The following is a 19,151-nucleotide window of genomic DNA, read 5'->3' as shown; positions in this document are numbered from 1 at the left end:
TTACAATTACTTTAGATATACAAATTTGCTTTCCATCATTCTTTGTTCACTGTTTTTATAAAAGATTTACCTATCCAATGGTGAAGAAAGAATTAAAATTGGTGAGCAAACAGCTAAGATATGGCAAGTCAAAGAAGCGTTCCCATTTTTTTTCTCACTGACTTTGTTATACTCTTTTTACTGTAACTTACGGTAGACAACTCTATTCTTCTATTTTTTTATTTGACGTATTCACAAAAGACATATCTTTCTATTGGTGAAGACAGATTTGAAATCGATTATGTAACGGCTGAGATATGACCGGTTAAAGTAAGCGTTCCCATTTTTTTAGACCCCCTTGGTAGTCCGCGTAACTTTTTACCCCCTTGGTATTCCGAGTGTTAAAAATCTGCCTAAAAAACCTGAGTGTATATGAAATCACATAAAATCAGTGTACGTTTCATTCAACTCACCGTATTCACCAAAAGCGTAAACGTCCAGTAATTCGATTATTATTATTATATATCCAAATATACTAACAAATTAATTAATATTAAATTCAAAATATTCTGTTTAGAAGCTGCAATTCTAATTCAACAGTTCGTATAACCCATTGGACTTTTCCTTGAAGTTTTTTCGTTAGATGTGTCCTGCATACATTCCAAAATAACTGGTCTCTTAAACTGAAGAGCTAAACTATATTTAGTTTGCCATGAGTTATATGGGTATTCTAAAAATATGCAAACTTTAACTCTTAAATGCATGCTGTTGCCATTTGGTAACATACCGAATTTCGTGATATAAATCCTTAATAAGAGATATATATCGTATCCATCCAGAAAAATGAGTACCAAGGAAAAATAAGTCATGCATTTATGGGTTAAATACGATGTAATTGTTTGAAGTTGTGGTAAGGAAATAATGATGATGTGTTTTGACCACTACACTATATATTCCTCTTCAACAAGTTTTCGTTACTTGCTTTAAAATCACTTATTCTACTGCTTAATAAGGTGATATTGACCTTGTACACTTGTACTTTCAAATCAAACCGCAAATCTTCGAAAAGCTTCAGAAATTCGCATGATTTAAATGTTCCATAAAAAGAAACTTCGCGGTGTTTCAGATATTTTTCAATATCGCCAAATCTTCTATCCAGCGCGATGGCGGCTCATATTACTTTCGAAATTTGCTTAAATAGAAAATAAAACCGTAAAATATACTTAATATATAAATTTGATGTTTATTACTGTGTATTTGACATTAATTTCTTATTTCAATTACTGTTGCGATACCTTGATCCGGCCTAGATTGAACTTCTTGCCATTCTTCTGGGTGAGCCTTTTTACGATGCTTGTATAGATTGGAGATATACCCAAATGTCTTGAAGCAGAATGCACACTGATACAAACTCGTTCTTGTATGAGTCGTCATGTGTTCCGTCATTGTAAGACGCATAGAAAATCCTTTACCACAAACCTCACACTTGAATGGTCTAGAGTTGATGGTCGCAGAGCAAGTATTAGTACGATGACGAACCATGTGAAACTTGGTTCGGAACTGTTTTCCGCACATATTGCAATTCACCGGAGCTTCTTGTGAGTGTATAACCTTCATGTGTTTGGTCAAGCTGGCACCCCGACGCATTTCTTTACCGCAAAGCTCGCACTTGACCGGCTTTCGTAGCTCTATATCGTGTTCGCTCTTATGCGATTCTAGACCGCTACGAGTTTTGAACATTTTTGGACATTGTTCACACATAAACATCTCATCAGTGTGAGCTGACCGTTTGTGAGCACTGATTGCCTTTTTGCTGAAGCTAAAAAAATAAACAAAAAGTTTGTCAAAATGATGTGAAAACAATTTCAAAAAGTTCCTCACGGTTTATTGCAGATATCACAAGTTACATCCTTGATAGCATGCACGCGATCTATATGATTTTTAAGATTTATCACGCAACGGAACATTTTACCACAATGCTCGCAGCTATAGTTTTTCTCGCTGGGATCTGTCTCACGACCGTGTGCTTTAAACTTGTGTTTCTCAAGAAATTGGAATACTTCTCCGCATATATCGCACCTGTTCCGAATAGTAAGCATAAGTAAGTAATGGTATGTGTTCGAGTGCGTACTAGGTCGAGTTTCATTTTTTTAATCAGATATTTTTTTATCCTTAAACCCTGAGGCCGAGAATATTAAATTAAAATAGACTTAACCTCATGATTCAAAATGCTTGAGATCGGGTTTCGTAATATACCCCAAGAGTTCGTTGCTCCTCAAAATCACTCAACCTCATTGGTAAAAACACTAGTTAACAAAATAAAAATCTTATCTTCAATAAGTGACCTCTTTTACCTAAAATTGTGAGCGGAATGCGAAAATGATGTCCAAAAAATTACAGTAGAACAGTTTTTGAGTTAGAGTGAAAAAGTGGATTTCACTTTTAAAGAAAAAAGCACGTTTTGAAAAATCCATATACATATGTACTATGCTATATTTCACCCTAAGAAGCAAAATTGGGTAAACACCAAAATTTCTCACAAGGGCTATTCCGACAAAAAGTTAGTGTCGGTTTCTGATGAGACGAAGTCGAAACGCTCCCATGTAACATATATCAACGGTTATAGTGCATCGAGATGAAATATAACTATGTTAAATGAAAGGTGTACTTTCGGTCGTCCGAACATTTTGTTTTGATGCGACTAATGGTTCTGACATTATTTAGGCGTTTGTTGATTTTTTTTAATTTTTCCTCATTTTTTAAGGGAAATTGGGCGCTTGGTCAAAATTTTGGGCAAAATAAAGCAACTTTAAGAATTATGTTTTTAGTGAAACTTAAAGTCTGCTGATAACCAATGAAAATAATGCCTCGTTAGTTTAAATCGGATGAAAATTGCGAAAGTTATTGACTTTTTTGCAAAATGAGAATTTTTGAGTTTCTCTGGCTTAACTTAATCGACCCAAACCCAGGTCGTCAAGCGGTGAGATAACATAGTTTTCACTAAAGGGATTAGAACAGCAACATGTTCCGCTTGGAGTTTTAATTCAGCTGTAGAAACTTATTGCTGATCTCGGATTCCGGACGGAGCATGCCGTTTCTGTTTTTCTAATCTCTTTAGTGCTAACAAGTCTCCTATCTCATTTCTCCACGCAAATCTAAGTCTATTGATGACGTTTGGTCCTTAGACCGGCGAAGACTGGGACGATAGTAGCAGAATGAGAGGTTGCGATCTTATCAAAAACACTACCGTAAAAAAGACTAGCTGATCGGAAATCTTACTAGCATCGATTATTGCGGGTTAATACGTACTGAAAAAAATTCGCCGCGTCTGTTTTCATGAATCTAATTTCAAGTTCCGTTAATGCGAACCAGCCCGTGTATCAGGTTAATAACCCTTTGTATTACTCTTCAATGGTCGTTATTGTCGCTCGTAAACGTGTAGTTAACAAATAATCCGATACGAAAAATAGGAAATACTTTCCTTGATTCATAACATCTCGCGCTATTATAACGCTTTGTCTGTGTAACGTGTTATCACTCCATAGTTTTCAACCTAATAATTATATCGTAGACAAGGAATAGTGAAATCTGTCTAAATCAGCCCCGTGAAAACTGTTTGTTGCCTGAAGCTGCCACCAAGTGCCAGTAGCGCTAGCTACGCTTCAAATGTTCAAGGTCTGTTCACATGAACTGTACGACACTGTTTAAAAGTTGCGTTGCGTTGCGTTGTGACGATGATTTTGGCGGATTGCACACTGACTTCATCATGTTTGACTGCTGATTATCTAATAAGAGTTGCTTAGGAAGTGGTAAGTAGGAATTCATACCAATCCGACCCATATTAAAACCTCAACAGCATGATAGCCATCATTGCCGGCCGCCCCCATCTCCATCGTTCACGGGGAAGGATAAAGGATAAGGTAGACGGGAAGTGTTGATGCTCCACCTACTTAACGGAAGGACGACGATTCATCAGACTCTTCCATAGGTGTCGCGGAGTTGGTGGTTTGGAAGGGTATCAGGTCTAGGATTCGCTCCAAGCAAACGATGCGACCTGTAAAGCATGTTTTATTAGGTAGTTGTTTAGTTAGTCTTCGAGTGCACGATCACTCGAAAAAGAGATGACCTTGTTTAGTTTTTGGTTATTTTTAAACTCTGGGCAGCCGGCTACCGAGAGTATACTATGTTCCCTAAACAAAAGCAATTTGAACTCCACACGGCCGACCGTGGGAGTATTGCCTAGAAAAGCTAATCTTATCCGCGTAATGGGCCGGATCACTATTTATTGTAACAGTATTTGGACAGAATTCGCTACTTCTTCTCTACGATATATTTATTGGCTTGAAAACTACCGAGTGATAACACATTATACAGGCAAAAATAGCGAGAGATGTTATAAATCAAGGAAAGTATTTCTTATTTTCCATATCGGATTGTTTGTGGAATACAAGTATACGAGCGATAATACCGAACACTGAAGGGAAATATAAAGGATTGTTAACCTGATGCACGGGCTTGTTAGCAATAACGGAGCTTTAAATTAGGTTCATAAAAACAGACGCGGCGAATTTTCAATACGTATTGACCCGTGTTCATAGATACTAGTCAGATTAGTGTACGACACTGTTTAAAAGTTGGATTCAAAACAAGTAATTAATAACAATATATGAGAAATCACGCTTTCTCTTTCATCGTTGTTCCTCCACAAAATCCGAATGCTTTTATCACCTCAGTACCAGTTAAGCACATTAAAATGACGTTTGTTTGTATTCGATAAGTGTCATTTCGAGTTAACAACATTGGCTCCTAGTGATGTGAACGTTGCTTAAAGCGCGTTCGCTGTCATTTTTGGCAACTATCCGAGCCAGGAAGCCAGCTTATGTTGGCTCCACTCATTTTTCAAAGAAACGTCAAAACATTCACCCTCTTGGTCTAAATACTGTTGCAATAAATAGTGTTCCTATTACGCAGATAAGATTAGCTTTTCTAGGCCATACTCCCACGGTCGGCTGTGTGGAGTTCAAATTACTTTTGATTAGAAAACATAGGATACTCTCGGTAGCCGGCTACCCAGAGTTTAAAAAGAACCAAAAACTAAACAAGATCTATTCTTTTTCGAGTGATCGTGTACTCGAAGACTAAACTAGTTACTAAACAACTACCTAATAAAGTATGCCCTAGCTCACGTTGTCGTATTGAAGCAATATCGTAAATACGCGTATTGACAAAAATATTGAACGCGTAAGGGCCGCTTAACATTTCGTGTACAACAGTTTTGTCAATGCTATTGACAAAAATATTGACAGTATTGACAAAAATATTGAACTATAAACCAGAACCTACACGAGACAAGAATATTGTCAATAAAAATATTGACAAAACTGCTTCAATACGTCAATCTAAAGCGGACCCTACACGAGCAGAAATATTGTCAATAAACCAATTATTGACCAATATATTGATCGTGTAATGCCGTTTTGAAAATATTGATTCTGTAGAATTCAAATGGGATTGACGTATTGATGCTGTCTTTTCAATATTTTTATTGACAATATTTCGGTCTCGTGTAGGGTCCGCTTAAGGTCCGCTTTAGAATTATACGAGTGGGTTAAGCGGGATACTTCTTTCACTAATTTTCTTTCAATAATATTTCAGTTTTTTTTACAAAAGTGAGAACGATTATGAAACAGCAGCTACCTTTTGAATGAGCGATTTCAAAAATGTAAAACAATAACGGGAACTCAAAAGCGGACCCTACACGAACAGAAATATTGACAATGAACTAATTATTGATCAATATAATGATCGTGTAAGAACATTTTGAAAATATTGATTCTGTAGAATTCAAATGGGATTGACATATTGAAGCAGTAATGTCAATATTTTATTTACAATATTCTTGTCTCGTATAGGGTCTGCTAAAAATCACATAGTTTTGTGCCAAACAAAAATTGCAACTCAAAGTGAAAACTTATTTCTTCTGTCGGGATTTCGAAGTAATGAGTTGAGTTGTATGAAATCAAAGCCAAAACGGGCGCTCAAACAGAAGTCATCTCCATAGAAATAAATACCTACAATTTGCATAAATAAACATGACAAATATGTTTTAACAAATACTCGAGGTACATCCTGTCCTAAATCCTGTAAATTGTGTTAATATGTATGAGGGTTCTGTACAAACAATAAATAGTATTTCAAAGATGATTTTTGCATCAATTATCAAAAAAAAACTGTGTACCCAGATTGCAACTATAATAATTATCTAGTCTTTGCGTATTTCTGAACGCTGGCAGAACGGCGCGCTCTTCGCGCGATTTTCAACTCTGTAGTTGAAGTCCCGATATTGGCTTGTTATCGTTAATCGCAGTATCTCACTAAGTTTTTCGATATCCACTCCGAAATTTTTACACACTCTTCCAAAATGATCTTTAATATTTACAAAAAAAAAAGAAAAAAAAACATTGGTTCAAGTTTCCTTATAGTAGTTTTGGTGTAGATCCGGTCTGATCGGTATTTCTGCCCTAGGTCAAAAATGCGTTCCCCCCTCAATCCAAATTTTAATTAGCGCATGGGCGCCTTCCTTTTTCAATATGGAAAATATCATTTGGCATCATTGTTATGTTCATTGGTTGTTATGCATTCTTACCTTTCGAATTCCATAATTAGCCTAGAAGCTGGTATTAATGCCTATTAATCACTATTCCTTGTTCCTTTGAGTGCATTATAATTCATGCAATTTCCTTTTTAGAATTTCACATTCTTCTTTCCCTGTAAGGTACGAGTAGATTAGGTCATTATATATATTACCTTAATCACCGATTATGTTGGCGTTCTCAGCCTGTCATGGGCCAGTTGGGGATTTCCCTTCGTTCTTTCTTTTTTGTTAGTCCTTTTTCCGTTCGATTAGCTCCATTTTTCTGTTTGTTTCAGTGCGTTTAAGTTTCCGGGATTCGTGTACTTATAATACATTTATTTACGTTTATTAATATTCATAAGTATTTCTTAGTTTTACTCAGTGTTTCCGCTTCTCCCATGATAAAAGAAAAAATACTAAAATAATACAGAAAGGGACGTATGAGTGACATGAAACGATAGTTATATATGTTAGACATGTATTCACCACTCAACATGCTTCAACGGCCATCAAACGGAAACTTGATTCGTTAGCTTTTGTGATGTTTTCGCTAACTTGGATAGTATTTCATGCTTTTAGTATGTTCTATTTAGTAACTTCAAACAGTCACCGATTAGACCAGTACACAGCGGCTCAAAGCAGCGTTTTGAGGTACTTAATTCATTAGAGTCAAAACTGTCCATATTAGCGATTTCACATATTCTACAATGTTTGTGTGTGTATAAAGCGCCATCTTTTCGTAATATTATTTTTTTTTAAATTGATCATAGTAGGCTACAGAAAATTTAACTTTTGAACAGAAAGAGATAGCGCTTGGCTGTCTTCGACAAAGTTGTAGAGGAGAGTATTTTTATAAATTTTGCAGAAGACATGTTGTCTCTGTCACTCATAGTAATCGAGTTATGAGAAGTTCTCTATGGTTAACTCCTTCATTTCCTATTTTTACTTATAACTTTTTTTATTTCTGATTTTTCGCATTAACAATGTTCTAAGGTATTTTTTATTATCATAAAACACACAACTTTTCCGAAGTGACCAGATAGCTATGAATACTGTGTAAAGACTTATAGCTGATTTTGATTTAATTTTGGTCTGTTTTTGAACCCGTGTTCTGAAAATGAAATTCCCTGATTTTCCAGGTTTTTCCAGACCTTTTTATAAATTTTCCAGAGTGCTCAAACAAATCAAATTAAATTAACATTTTTCAATGTCTATCGTTTGAGCTTACACAGTTTTTTTCATTTTTAGTTAGTTTTAAACTTTTTATATCTTCCATTTCAATTAAACCACTTTTGGTCTTTTAACTGCCATGTAATTTAAATATTTCCAAATCTGAAAAATTGTTACCAGGCCCGAAGGATGACCGACAAGCAAATGATGAGTGTATGGGACCGTATATAAAAGGAGGAGCTAGTGTTCTGGAAAAATAAGCGGATTGACATTTTGGGGATGAATTTCCTCATAGTGTTATGTATTTTAGTCTGTGTGGAAATGGTGATGAGTCTGGGATCTTCCGTTAACCTTCCGGCAGTCGCACTGGTGTACTGAGTGCACGCTGCTCTGAAAAGCTAGCGAATTCTTTGGGCAACTGCGGCTGCTCATTCAGTGTCATGCGCGACTTCCGGAGGATTCGATAGTGAGACAAACATTCTGTTCGTACACTAATAAAATAATAATAAAATAAAAACGTCAAATGTGTTTGTGTATAATTCGAAGCATCATTATGAAACGAAGTCATTGAAGGTATTGATTATTCCGAATTATAGTGATAGGCAGAATATGAGGGCTAAACACTTCTTCGAAAATTGTAACGTGGATATTCTACCAATTTTTCCTGTGTGGCAATGGATTACAAAACTTGGACGTAGAAGACTTCAACCATGCTTCATGGTATGTAACGAAATGAAGTATTGAAGTAATTCTGAACGATAGAGAAGCCTAAGTTTATCAAGAAATATTTGGTTAAGCGGGTCTTCTGCAACAGAGGGTGAACCAGTAAAAACTTCATAGCAACAGGAAGGTATCCCAGAATATGTACTAAGAAGATTGTTTACAGAAACGGTTTTAAGCACTTATGTGCAGTAATAATCCGCTTTTTATGTTCTGGTTAGATTTGGATTCTTCTTCTTTTTTTGTCGGAGCCGACAGCATAGGTCATTAAATTGACTTTACGCTTGTCCGGACATGCCGCAGACTCAGGTGATTCGCATTTAATGCCAAAAGATCCTGACTACTGCGCTGCAGAAGACAAAAAGCTAAGTAACCGGGAAACTCTAAGCTTGTTCATTGACCCTACTCCACGCTTTTCTAAACTTTCAAATCCTTGCTCTCCCTTGAGTACTATGGCTCTTAATATTTGAAAAATACTTCACCTTCCAAGTCCCTTGCTAATTATATGTCGTTACAATATAAAAAAAGGCAACGACATAGTACGCGAATACCTTTCCAGATTTCAATTAAAATTACAATGTGCTTTCCCTGACTAGAACCTGAAACTTGGTGACATCATAGTTCATCACTAGGCATAAATTTTAGTGAGATAAAATTGAAGATGTAGACCTGAGCGAACGTTTTGGTTGTTTCTACCGCAGACTGACAGGGTAATGGTCATTACTATTATAATTTTAAACTTATTCAAATATTTGTAGGTGGTTTGGAATCAGGAAGACATCTACTTTTTTAAACCTGCTATAAGGAATCGTATGAGATCTTGTTTCCGGACACCCGGTCCTGGATGTGTGTCCCAGCTTTGAAATACTATTTGTAAATTTCAAAGAATCCTAGCAATATGGATGTCAAAATTCTTGGGTTTGCCACAGAGATTGTTAACAATCGTCATGGGACTATCCGATAATTTGACCCCGGAGCGGTCGTCACAACTTTATTTAGTTTCTTAATAATTCTGTCTGTCAGTGAGCGGAGCAGACATATGACTTCAGCTGCAGACAAAAAATAGGGGCGGCCAACGTGCGCGAATAAGAAGTATGAAAGGTGTGCGTTACCTAATGCCGCTATGGACTAGCACTGAACACGAGTGGAATTGAGTTGCGCTTAGAATTAACTCGATGACTAGTACCTGAAAGAAATTGATTAAACAAGTTTACGCCGTTGAGAATTAGTTGATTACAAACCCCAAAATTGGTCATATAAGCCAAAAATAAGCTGCCGCAAAACAAGAGATCAGCTACAATGCGATATACTGTTATACGGTCATGAAGATTTATTTCAAGAATCGGCAATTTTTTGACGTAGGACTACGCCTTTGTTTTCGATATGGGGATGCACTTTGCAAATTCTACAAAAATGGTACGTAACGAAAAGTGGTCCAATTTTAAACGCAAATAATTCAGCCATCGCACGATAAATTTTCAAATTTTTTGCACGAATCGCCCCGAAATACTTTTAAGAATAGATTCCAATAGATAAACCCGAAGATTTTTTATATCATGGCATTAAAAATTTAAATAATATACAACCTTGTCAAGATATCGCGCAATTACACACAGAAGATAACGCTTCCCAAGCCCGGTACGACAGATTTGTGTACCTAGCGCGCTACGCTTCTATGAATGACGTTATCATCGACTATTTAAAGAACGGATTTGGCCGGACAAGCTCAGTTGCCTGTTGAACGGCAAGCGGAGCAGATCACTGCGCTGTGTGTTTTCACAGATAGTGTAGCTGTAGGTACGCTATCCAGTGCTATGCTTTCTTTTGTGTTGTGCTCGTTTCCAGCAAACTTTTATGTACAATCTCGAACACAGTTATTCCTACACAAAATCGCTTGTACATTCGAGCTCCATTTGCAAACACGGTTAACATAGTGTCGTGATACTAGTTGTCTATTTCGCTCTACCCATCATCATCAGCGTTGACTCATTTTGCTTTGTTCGCTTGGGTTCAATGTTTGTGGCGAATGTAGGTATATCTAATTTGTTGGCAGGGTTACTATATTTACAGATTTTTCTGCAATGTCAGAGATTTTTTTCACAATTTTTTATCACGGATTCATCTTTACAAATGGTAGATTTTTGACATTTTGATAAAAATTTGATAATTTTTGGAAATATTGTGATTTTTCACAGATTTTTCGGAAATTTATCACAGATTTTTCCTGTTTCAGTTATCCCAGATGGTAAAATGATATTTTTGACCGAAACACAGATTTCAATGTGGCATCCCTGTTCGTTAACGGATGCATGCGTAACCTGCATGATAGCAATCTGTGCTTTCATTGCGCAAAGACGAAAACATTCTTAGCAACAAATTTACGCGGATCGATGGAAAGCACAGATATATGATTAAGACCACTGCATTCGCTACATTTGTATACGTACTTTAGGAAAGTTAAAATGATGACAAAATAAATCTAGAAAGCTTGGTCTATACATGAAATGTGATTATATTGTCTAAAATTTGATTTTTCTTCACCGGTCCAGGTTTTTTACCACACACAATCGAAAAGTTTTTACAATTTTTAAAAGCTGATCTTGTGCTATAAAGATTTAGTTTCAGGTATTAGTTTGGTCACGGTTTTCTGTCTACTTTCTTCAGATCTTCTCAAATAAGTTTAGTTGTATTCGATCGCCTACTAGAAATGAAATAACTTGATAACTAAGGTTTGGTTCAATATGTAACATTCGATGTTGATTGATTGTGCTTAAGCTATTCGTAAGAAATAGATTTGATTTATTATTACTCTAAATGTACTAAGAAAATAAATATTTTACATTAAGTAGCATAGTCCTACGTCTACAGTTTGTGCAACCCCATAGGGCTGCCCCTTGTGGTTTTAAAGAATTTATTGCTTTATTATTTTGGAAATGCAACTACATTATCAACAATATGTTCGATTTAATAGGCACAAATATTCTACCACTCTGTATCTCTAACATTATTGACCCATCTTTTTCGTCTACAACATAAAAAATACCCACGGTTCGGCCAAGCTAATGCATTGAGCCGTGTCAAAGTAAACGGCCTGTGCACACCAAGCGTACTTATATGTATTTACCTTACAGAGTCAGAAGAATCACAACAAGGCCGTCGATAAATCAATTTGGCATCCATATTAAATATTATATATGAGTAATTCCACGTCAGATTTACAACCAACATTTTTTTGCAATCTTTAGTTGAAAATTGTTCACACTTCGTTTTGTTTTTGATGAATATGATTCCTTTTTTCAATTTATGAGTTTGTAAAATATTGAATTTTATTGAAATGAACATTTTTCAATCACTGATAACTCAGAAACTATTCAATTTTTATGTATGTTGGTAGCCACCATCCTAGCTCGAGTCTTGCTCTGCATGCGGCTCCACTTAACAGTACGCTCAAATTTCGTAACAATTCTGTATTCAGCATACCACTGTATGAAAGACCAAAAGGGGGTAGCGGACCCGTAGGCAATTACACCTACTCAGTATCCGCTGGAATCAAAGAATCTTCTACTCAGAAACTATTCAATTTGTAGAAAAAATATTAAATAATAAAAGTTGCCTTTTCGCATGAGCTCACCGAAATTGTTTTTGCAATACATATTTGTTTTTGCTATGTAACTTATGTATTCTGCAAATATTAGAAGCAAATATTTGAACCAAACACATTTTATTATTTTTTGAAATCATTTTTAATTATATTGCGAAGATTAGGTAAAAGTTTCGGAATGGATCTCCAAGTACTTCACGAGATAATACAATTAGAACAGGTCTGTACTGGTCGTTTAGTGTAAAATTGGCTTGTTTTCAATTTATAACTGTAATATCTCGCATAGTATTTTGATATCCACTCCATATTTTTTCACAAAGAAAGACTAAACATGATTCTTAATATTTAAAATTGGCCAAACTTTAAAAAAAATCAATTTGTTTATAATAATTGCAGATTTCATAAGTTACATAACAAAAAATATTTTTTATGTTTTTTTTCGGTAAGCTCATGCAAAAACAACTTTTGTAAATATTTTTTTCCATGCATCAAATACTTTTCGAGTTATAAGTGATTGAAAAATGTTCGATTTTATAAACTTCAAAAGTTACAAATCTAATAACATGAAAAAAGTATCATATTCAGCCAAAACAAAAAATACGTGTTAATTATTTTTAGCTAAAGAATGCAAGAAAAAAATTTGGACGGAATTCAAATTTTGGTTGTAAATCTGACGGGGGATGACCCATATAACCATTGTTGTGAGAAGTTTATGAGATGTATCGAATATTGTTATTCTCCCTAGTATAAAATGTGTTGAGGGGAGTAAGTGCGTTCAACCGAATATTGAGCCAATATTTTCCAGTCGCATTTATAAAAAAATATTAACACCAGGTCGAAATTTCTCCCTGATTTGAATACAAATTCCCTGAAAATTCCAGGTTTTTCCAGATCAAATAGAATTCCCTGAAATTCCCTGATTTTCCAGGTTTTTTCCAGGAATCGCCACTGTAACTTCACTATCGGCAAAAATTGTAATTATACTATCAATTATTCTGATAGGAATAGATTTCACCTACAAAACGAAGGTAAAATTGTTTGTCCATAAGCACCCGCTCAAAAGTTATACACTTTTGAAAACTGGCCCTTCTGAAGTCGCGTGAATGGCTCACTGAACGAGTAGGCGCTGGTGTTCAAAGACGCTTTCGCTTGATTTCCTGAGTGACGCGCACTCTATTTACTAGCGCGTCTGCCGGAAAGTTAACACTGATATTGAATGATTTTCCAACGGATGACATATAATTTCATCTCGGTCCAGATTATCGTATGAATATTAGCTTCAGGCCAAAAAAGATGATGCCTTCACCACAGTCTGAAATATTTGAAAATATCCAGCCGGTTAATGCAGCAATTATATGGAAAATGTGTATCTTTTACTTCTTTATCCATATCCTGAAACTAAAATTCATACAGTATAAACCGGACCAAGATGAAATTGTATATTACCCATTGGAAAATCATTCAATATCAGTGTTAACCTTCCGGCAGACGCGCTAGTACACAAAGTGCGCGTCACTCAGGAAATCAAGCGAAAGCGTCTTTGAACACCAGCGCATACTCGTTCAGTGAGCCATTCACGCGACTTCAGGAGGGCCAGACATAAAGTTTTCAAAAGTGTATAACTTTTGAACGGGTGCTTATGGACAAACAATTTTACCTTCGTTTTGTAGGTGAAATCTATTTTTATCAGAATAATTGATAGAATAATTACAATTTTTGCCGATAGTGAAGTTACACGGGTTCAAAAACAGACCAAAATTAAATCGAAATCAACTATAAGTCTTTACACAGTATTCACAGCTATCTGGTCTCTTCGGAAAAGTTGTGTTTTTTATGATAATAAAAAATACCTTAGAACATTATTAATGCGAAAAATCAGAAATAAAAATGTTATAAGTAAAAATAGGAAATGAAGGAGTTCACCATAGAGAACTTCTCATAACTCAATTACTATGAGTGACAGAGACAACATGCCTTCTGCAAAATTTATAAAAATACTCTTCTCTACAACTTTGTCGAAGACAGCCAAGCGCTATCTCTTTCGGTTCAAAAGTTAAATTTTCTGTAGCGTACTATGATCAATTTTAAAAAAAAATAATATTACAAAAAGATGGCGCTTTTTACGCACATAAACTTTGTAGAATATGTGAAATCGCTAATATGGACAGTTTTGACTCTAATGAATTAAGTACCTCAAAACGCTGTTTTGAGCCACTGTGCAGTAGTCTTTCTTCAATTTTTTTTATCGTGCATGTTTCCATTTAATAGTCTTCGATTGATCATTCTATTTTCTATTTCTATTTATGTTTATTACCTTCACCAACAGGCTTCTTGGCCCCAATGGGGGTCGCTTAAACTAATTACATTTTAAAATCGCCAATATTTTCGCTTTGTCGCATTCCGCGTCCGGTTGAAGTCAAAGGCCGTCGCTACACTGTTAAAAATTCGCTGGAGTCATTGGCAGTGACTACCATCGGCTCAGGTACCTCTGTGCGTCAGGCATTCACTGACTCACAATCGAAATGTGCCTCGACCAAACTGGCACAATGCGCCCATACCCCTCGTTGAGCAAAAGGGGACTACCGAGGCGTATTGCAACCTGCATCTTAAACCAACTTTCTGTTATAGGTCACTATGGAAGATTTACGGCTTTATAAACTAGTATAGATGGATGATAATTTGATGTACTAAGTTTCTTTATGCTGATTCCTGAAGCTGTTTGCAATATTAATCAGTTTAGGGGAGGGACGCATTCATAATCGCTTATATTTGGGAACATAGCCACTTTATTTGAAAGTTCATGTGGGTGATGATTCTTCAAGATTACTAAGTAGATTTTGAATATTTAAATTGATATGGTCCCAGGCCAGTTTACATAAATTTAATACATTGTGCAATTGAATGATGTTTTCACAAGATTTGAATTAAATTTATATGCTTCCACTACTTTAGCTAGATCACTTAAGTTTTAATACAATATGCAAATTGAGTATTTAATTTAGATCATATGTAATGAACCAACAACCATAGGATACTGCATCGGTCTGGGTTACTTGAATTGAGAGCAATATTAATTCAGTCGTCAGGCTATTCCTTCGCTTCTATCCGTCACCTGAGGCACGCTCCGTGTTGCTAATAGATTCTAGGGACAACCAGAATCCAAGGTCTCCAAGCTACAAATCTCTATGCATAAAAAATTGTAGTCTGGAGTCCACCGCCAAGCCCACGGAAAAAGAAAAAAACGTTGGTCCAAGTTGAAAAAGAAAAATAGTTGCTTACAATTGCGAAATACATAGGTTGAATAAAAAAAACCTCCAATTTTGGGGCTGATACGAAAACACAACTTTCATTATATAAAAAAACCATACCTCGATTAGTTTACGAGTTATCAAAAACTCATAACTTGAAAAAATACCATATTCAGCCTAAACAAAAAATACGTGTCAATTATTTTTAACTAAAGAATGCAAGAAAAAAATTTGGAAGGAATTAAAATAGTGGTTGTAAATCTGACGTGGAATGACCCATATGTAACGCGAGTTTCGGTTCTATGACTGGCAGGGTTAGTATGGCGCAAATGCTGCATCACTTCCCAAAAGATAGAACAAAGAAAACAAAATTACTCAAAACAATTTTTCATATGTACAAATTGGTGCTTTCAGGCTTTTTGAAGATTTCAGAGGGTTTGTCACCAGTAATCTTGATATACTCGCATGTATATCACCTTATTTAGATTATTATGAATTAGTTTCGTATTTTGTAAATTTGCCACTTTGCTTTTATCGTCGAACATGCTCTTCGTTCCTTTGAGGTAGGCCTTCAATGGAGACGAGAATAGCATAGTTGACAAATCAATTGCCTTGTGCGCAGCTCATCTGGGTTCGAACTTCGCAGATCTTTAGCTGCATGGTTTAGAATCGAATGCAGATCTAGACATGTATCTAACCCAACAATGTGACCGAAATGATCAAAAACCTCTATAATTGAACGCTTAGGTTAAAACCTCTATAAACGAAATCAAAAAGGCATAAAGTTTAGCCGATATTATTCATCCTCAAAATCGATGAAGAGGTTAATATCTCAGGCCCATAAGTTTCACTTCCAACAAGGAAAAAATAATTTGTTTAACATAGTAAACTCGATTGGGGCATGCCCATCGGTACCTATCGCCATGAAACTTACCTGTACCGCTCGGGATTTTCATGCACATCTACGTGAACCAGTAACTGCTGACGACAGACATTCTTCTTGAAGCATATCGGACACTTGAGATACGGCGTCTTGTTATGTTCACCGATCATGTGTATTTTTAAATCCCAAAAATTTTCATACGCAACACCGTCGTTCTTCTCCTCATCGCAGATGTCGCACGAAATCTTCTTATAAAATTCGATAAGTTCATCGTCTCGACCCTTGTCTCGCTTTATCACAATTTTTCTGCCATGTAAACGTTCGTGCTTGTCGCGTGCTCTTTCTAACTCAAACCGACGCGGACATTGTCTGCATGGGAATGGCAATTCCTCTTCCATCTCAAGACGATGTGCTCGCATATGTTTTTTAAGAGTAATCTTTTGATCGGTTACTTTACCACAAATTTTACATCTGTAATAAAATTAAAGATTATAGTTACATAGAATAGTAATAGATGACAGTCAAAACATACTTGTTTTTTTCTGGGTCATCATGGGTTTCCATATGATTGATAAAACCGCCCGGAGTAAAACATTTCCGATCGCACTTTGAACACTTCAAATACGCCGGCTCATTATGAAATTCTCGGTAATGCAAATTGGCATGATGGAAACGATCGAATTCAATACGTTCCGGACAGAGATAGCACACAAACTCTGTGATAAGTGCAAACAAACGTTCATCTCTTGCTCGTCTGCCACTCGTTCTTCGATCGACTTCATTGGAGGCTGCGTCAGAATCATAATTATCTCGACTACTTTCCTTTCTAGCTTTCTTTTTCTTTCTTGCTTTCTGACGCCCTAGGCTCTCCTTGGAACACTCTCCCAAATTATCGTTTGAAGCGTCCAAATCAATTTCTTTCTTAATCGATGTATTCTTCGGTGGCCGACCCCTACGTTTCGCCGTTTTGGGAATTTCCACTATTTTGGCTTTGACATCCTTTACATCCTCCATGTAGTCTGCATCGTTGTCATCGTCAAAGTCAAAACCATCATCTGCTAAATCTGCATCATATTCATCTTGGTCAGAAGTTGTATTCTCAGCTTTATATGTAACGGGTGTAGAAATACTTCTTTTTGGTCGGGTTGCTTCCGACGTAGAGGGTTCATCGGATTTACTCGGTGGATTGATGGACTCGACCGGTTCGTCAATGTTTCCGCGAGCATCATCTTCATCAGGCGGCTCGATTTTCACTTCGTCGATAGGATGAAACTCAAAATCTACCAAGATAAATGTGTTACCTTCATATATGTATATATCAGTTTTTCAAGCAAAAAATTTTTCACTGGAATAAACAGTTTACCTGGTTGTACATTCACCTGCACAGTTCGAGAATCGAGATCGTTTGTTTCTAGGTGTAGTTTCTCCAATTTGCAGTAAAACAAATGAAAATCATAAATATTTTTCCAGCAATCAGCACAGACATAACACTGGTCGCAAGGTTTCAACTAGAATATGAATAAAATTGATTGATACGGGTAAAATTTTTGATAACATTGAGACAACAAAATGATTATTATCCTACTCACGTCGAACCAAAGATGTTTTGAAATGATGGTTGAAATATTCATTGACTGATTTCCCTCGCTGTAAATATCCAGAAACCATTTCGATTTACTGGTGAAACATAATGCACAACTCTCAGTTTTCACCATTTTACTTCAATTTTTTCCCATTTTGCGTACAGAAGGAAAGAAAATGCCACAACGCTACAAAAGTATCATTTGACAGCAATAGCAAAACACAAGCCAAGTACAGTGCTGCCAAATTTGAAATTTGTTTAATTTAATCAACGATTTAATTTAATGCCATGTCCATCAGATCAGAGTGTGTTATAAGAGTTGATCTATGTGATTTTTCTAATAATTTTTACGAGATTTCTTGGTTCAGTGATATTTCAAATGAGTACAGTCGTGATTCGCTGGTTGGACACTTCTTAACTGGAACGCTTTTTAGTTGGACGTCCGCTAGTTGGACCATTTCCAAGTAACAATTTTGATTATATTGAAGTTTTATAGCGTTTCATAAAACTAATATTTAAAACCTCCCATGCTAACTTTATTGTCTTATGTACTTCCTACAGGCTGCTATAAACCCGGGGGTTATTCCGAACAGTCATTTTAGGTGAGGTGACACTTTTTCTCACTCGCGCGATCACCGAAGTCACCTAAGGTGAGACGAGTCACTCACGTGACTCTCTGTCGCGCTATTTTGGTGTGTCACCGCATTCTGTTAGTCGTTCCAGGTGACAGCAAAGTGAAGAAAAAAAAAGAGATGACGACGGTGAAAAAAACAAATCGAATCGTTGTCGTGTTTATATTATGATTGTCTGGTATTCATCGTATTTGTTGCTTTTTCAAGCAATTGCATAACATATTACAACTATTTGTAGTAGTTTTGTTAATTTAAAAAACTAATACGGAAACGCTCACTAATAAGTTTGTATTTGTAAAAAGCACTGGTAGCATTATCAAAAGACGGCATGAACTGTTAAATTGTAAAGTATAAAGTTAAACAACCTTGTTGTGTATTAAGACGGTTTGATTTTTCAAACGAATGCGGTTCGACCGAATCCGACTCGTGGCGTTATATTGAGAATGCAAATCACATTCGTTCGAAAAGTGATCCGTCGTAATGCAGAATAAGCTTAATAATAATTGTGATGATTAACTACTGGCACCTCCAGACCAATGAACTGGCAGCCCGGCGGCTGATCAGTTACCACATTAAAAATCTCAGCAACCCGCTTTGAAAAATAAAAAAATGAAAAAAGGGATTCAGAATAAACGGTCGTGTTGAAACTACTTATTAATTTTCTCTCATTATACTTACCACATTGGCGACGAGGAAAAACTA

At 36.0% G+C, this 19,151-nt stretch overlaps 1 protein-coding gene across 2 annotated transcripts; it reads right to left on the bottom strand.

Moving 5' to 3' along the window:
- Positions 1-1,199: 1,199 nt before the first annotated feature.
- LOC131683497 (zinc finger protein 678-like) lies at positions 1,200-18,045 on the bottom strand. 2 transcript variants are annotated; one of them, XM_058965526.1, is made up of 6 exons: positions 17,825-18,045; positions 17,599-17,743; positions 16,768-17,536; positions 16,287-16,706; positions 1,861-2,058; positions 1,200-1,798 (listed from the first exon to the last, which is right to left on the bottom strand). In XM_058965526.1, the coding sequence occupies exons 1-6, from the start codon at positions 17,948-17,950 to the stop codon at positions 1,243-1,245; spliced, it is 2,214 nt and encodes a 737-aa protein (XP_058821509.1). In that variant the 5' UTR covers positions 17,951-18,045; the 3' UTR covers positions 1,200-1,242. The 2 variants fall into 2 exon arrangements, with proteins under 2 accessions (XP_058821509.1, XP_058821510.1); XM_058965527.1 differs by having other exon boundaries at positions 16,768-17,515; positions 17,825-18,044.
- Between the last annotated feature and the right edge of the window lie 1,106 nt (positions 18,046-19,151).

Source organism: Topomyia yanbarensis, chromosome 2 (assembly GCF_030247195.1).
Source record: "Topomyia yanbarensis strain Yona2022 chromosome 2, ASM3024719v1, whole genome shotgun sequence".
Taxonomy (NCBI): domain Eukaryota; kingdom Metazoa; phylum Arthropoda; class Insecta; order Diptera; family Culicidae; genus Topomyia; species Topomyia yanbarensis.
Note: the sequence above shows the minus strand (reverse complement) of the source record. Positions and strands in the feature narration are given on the sequence as shown.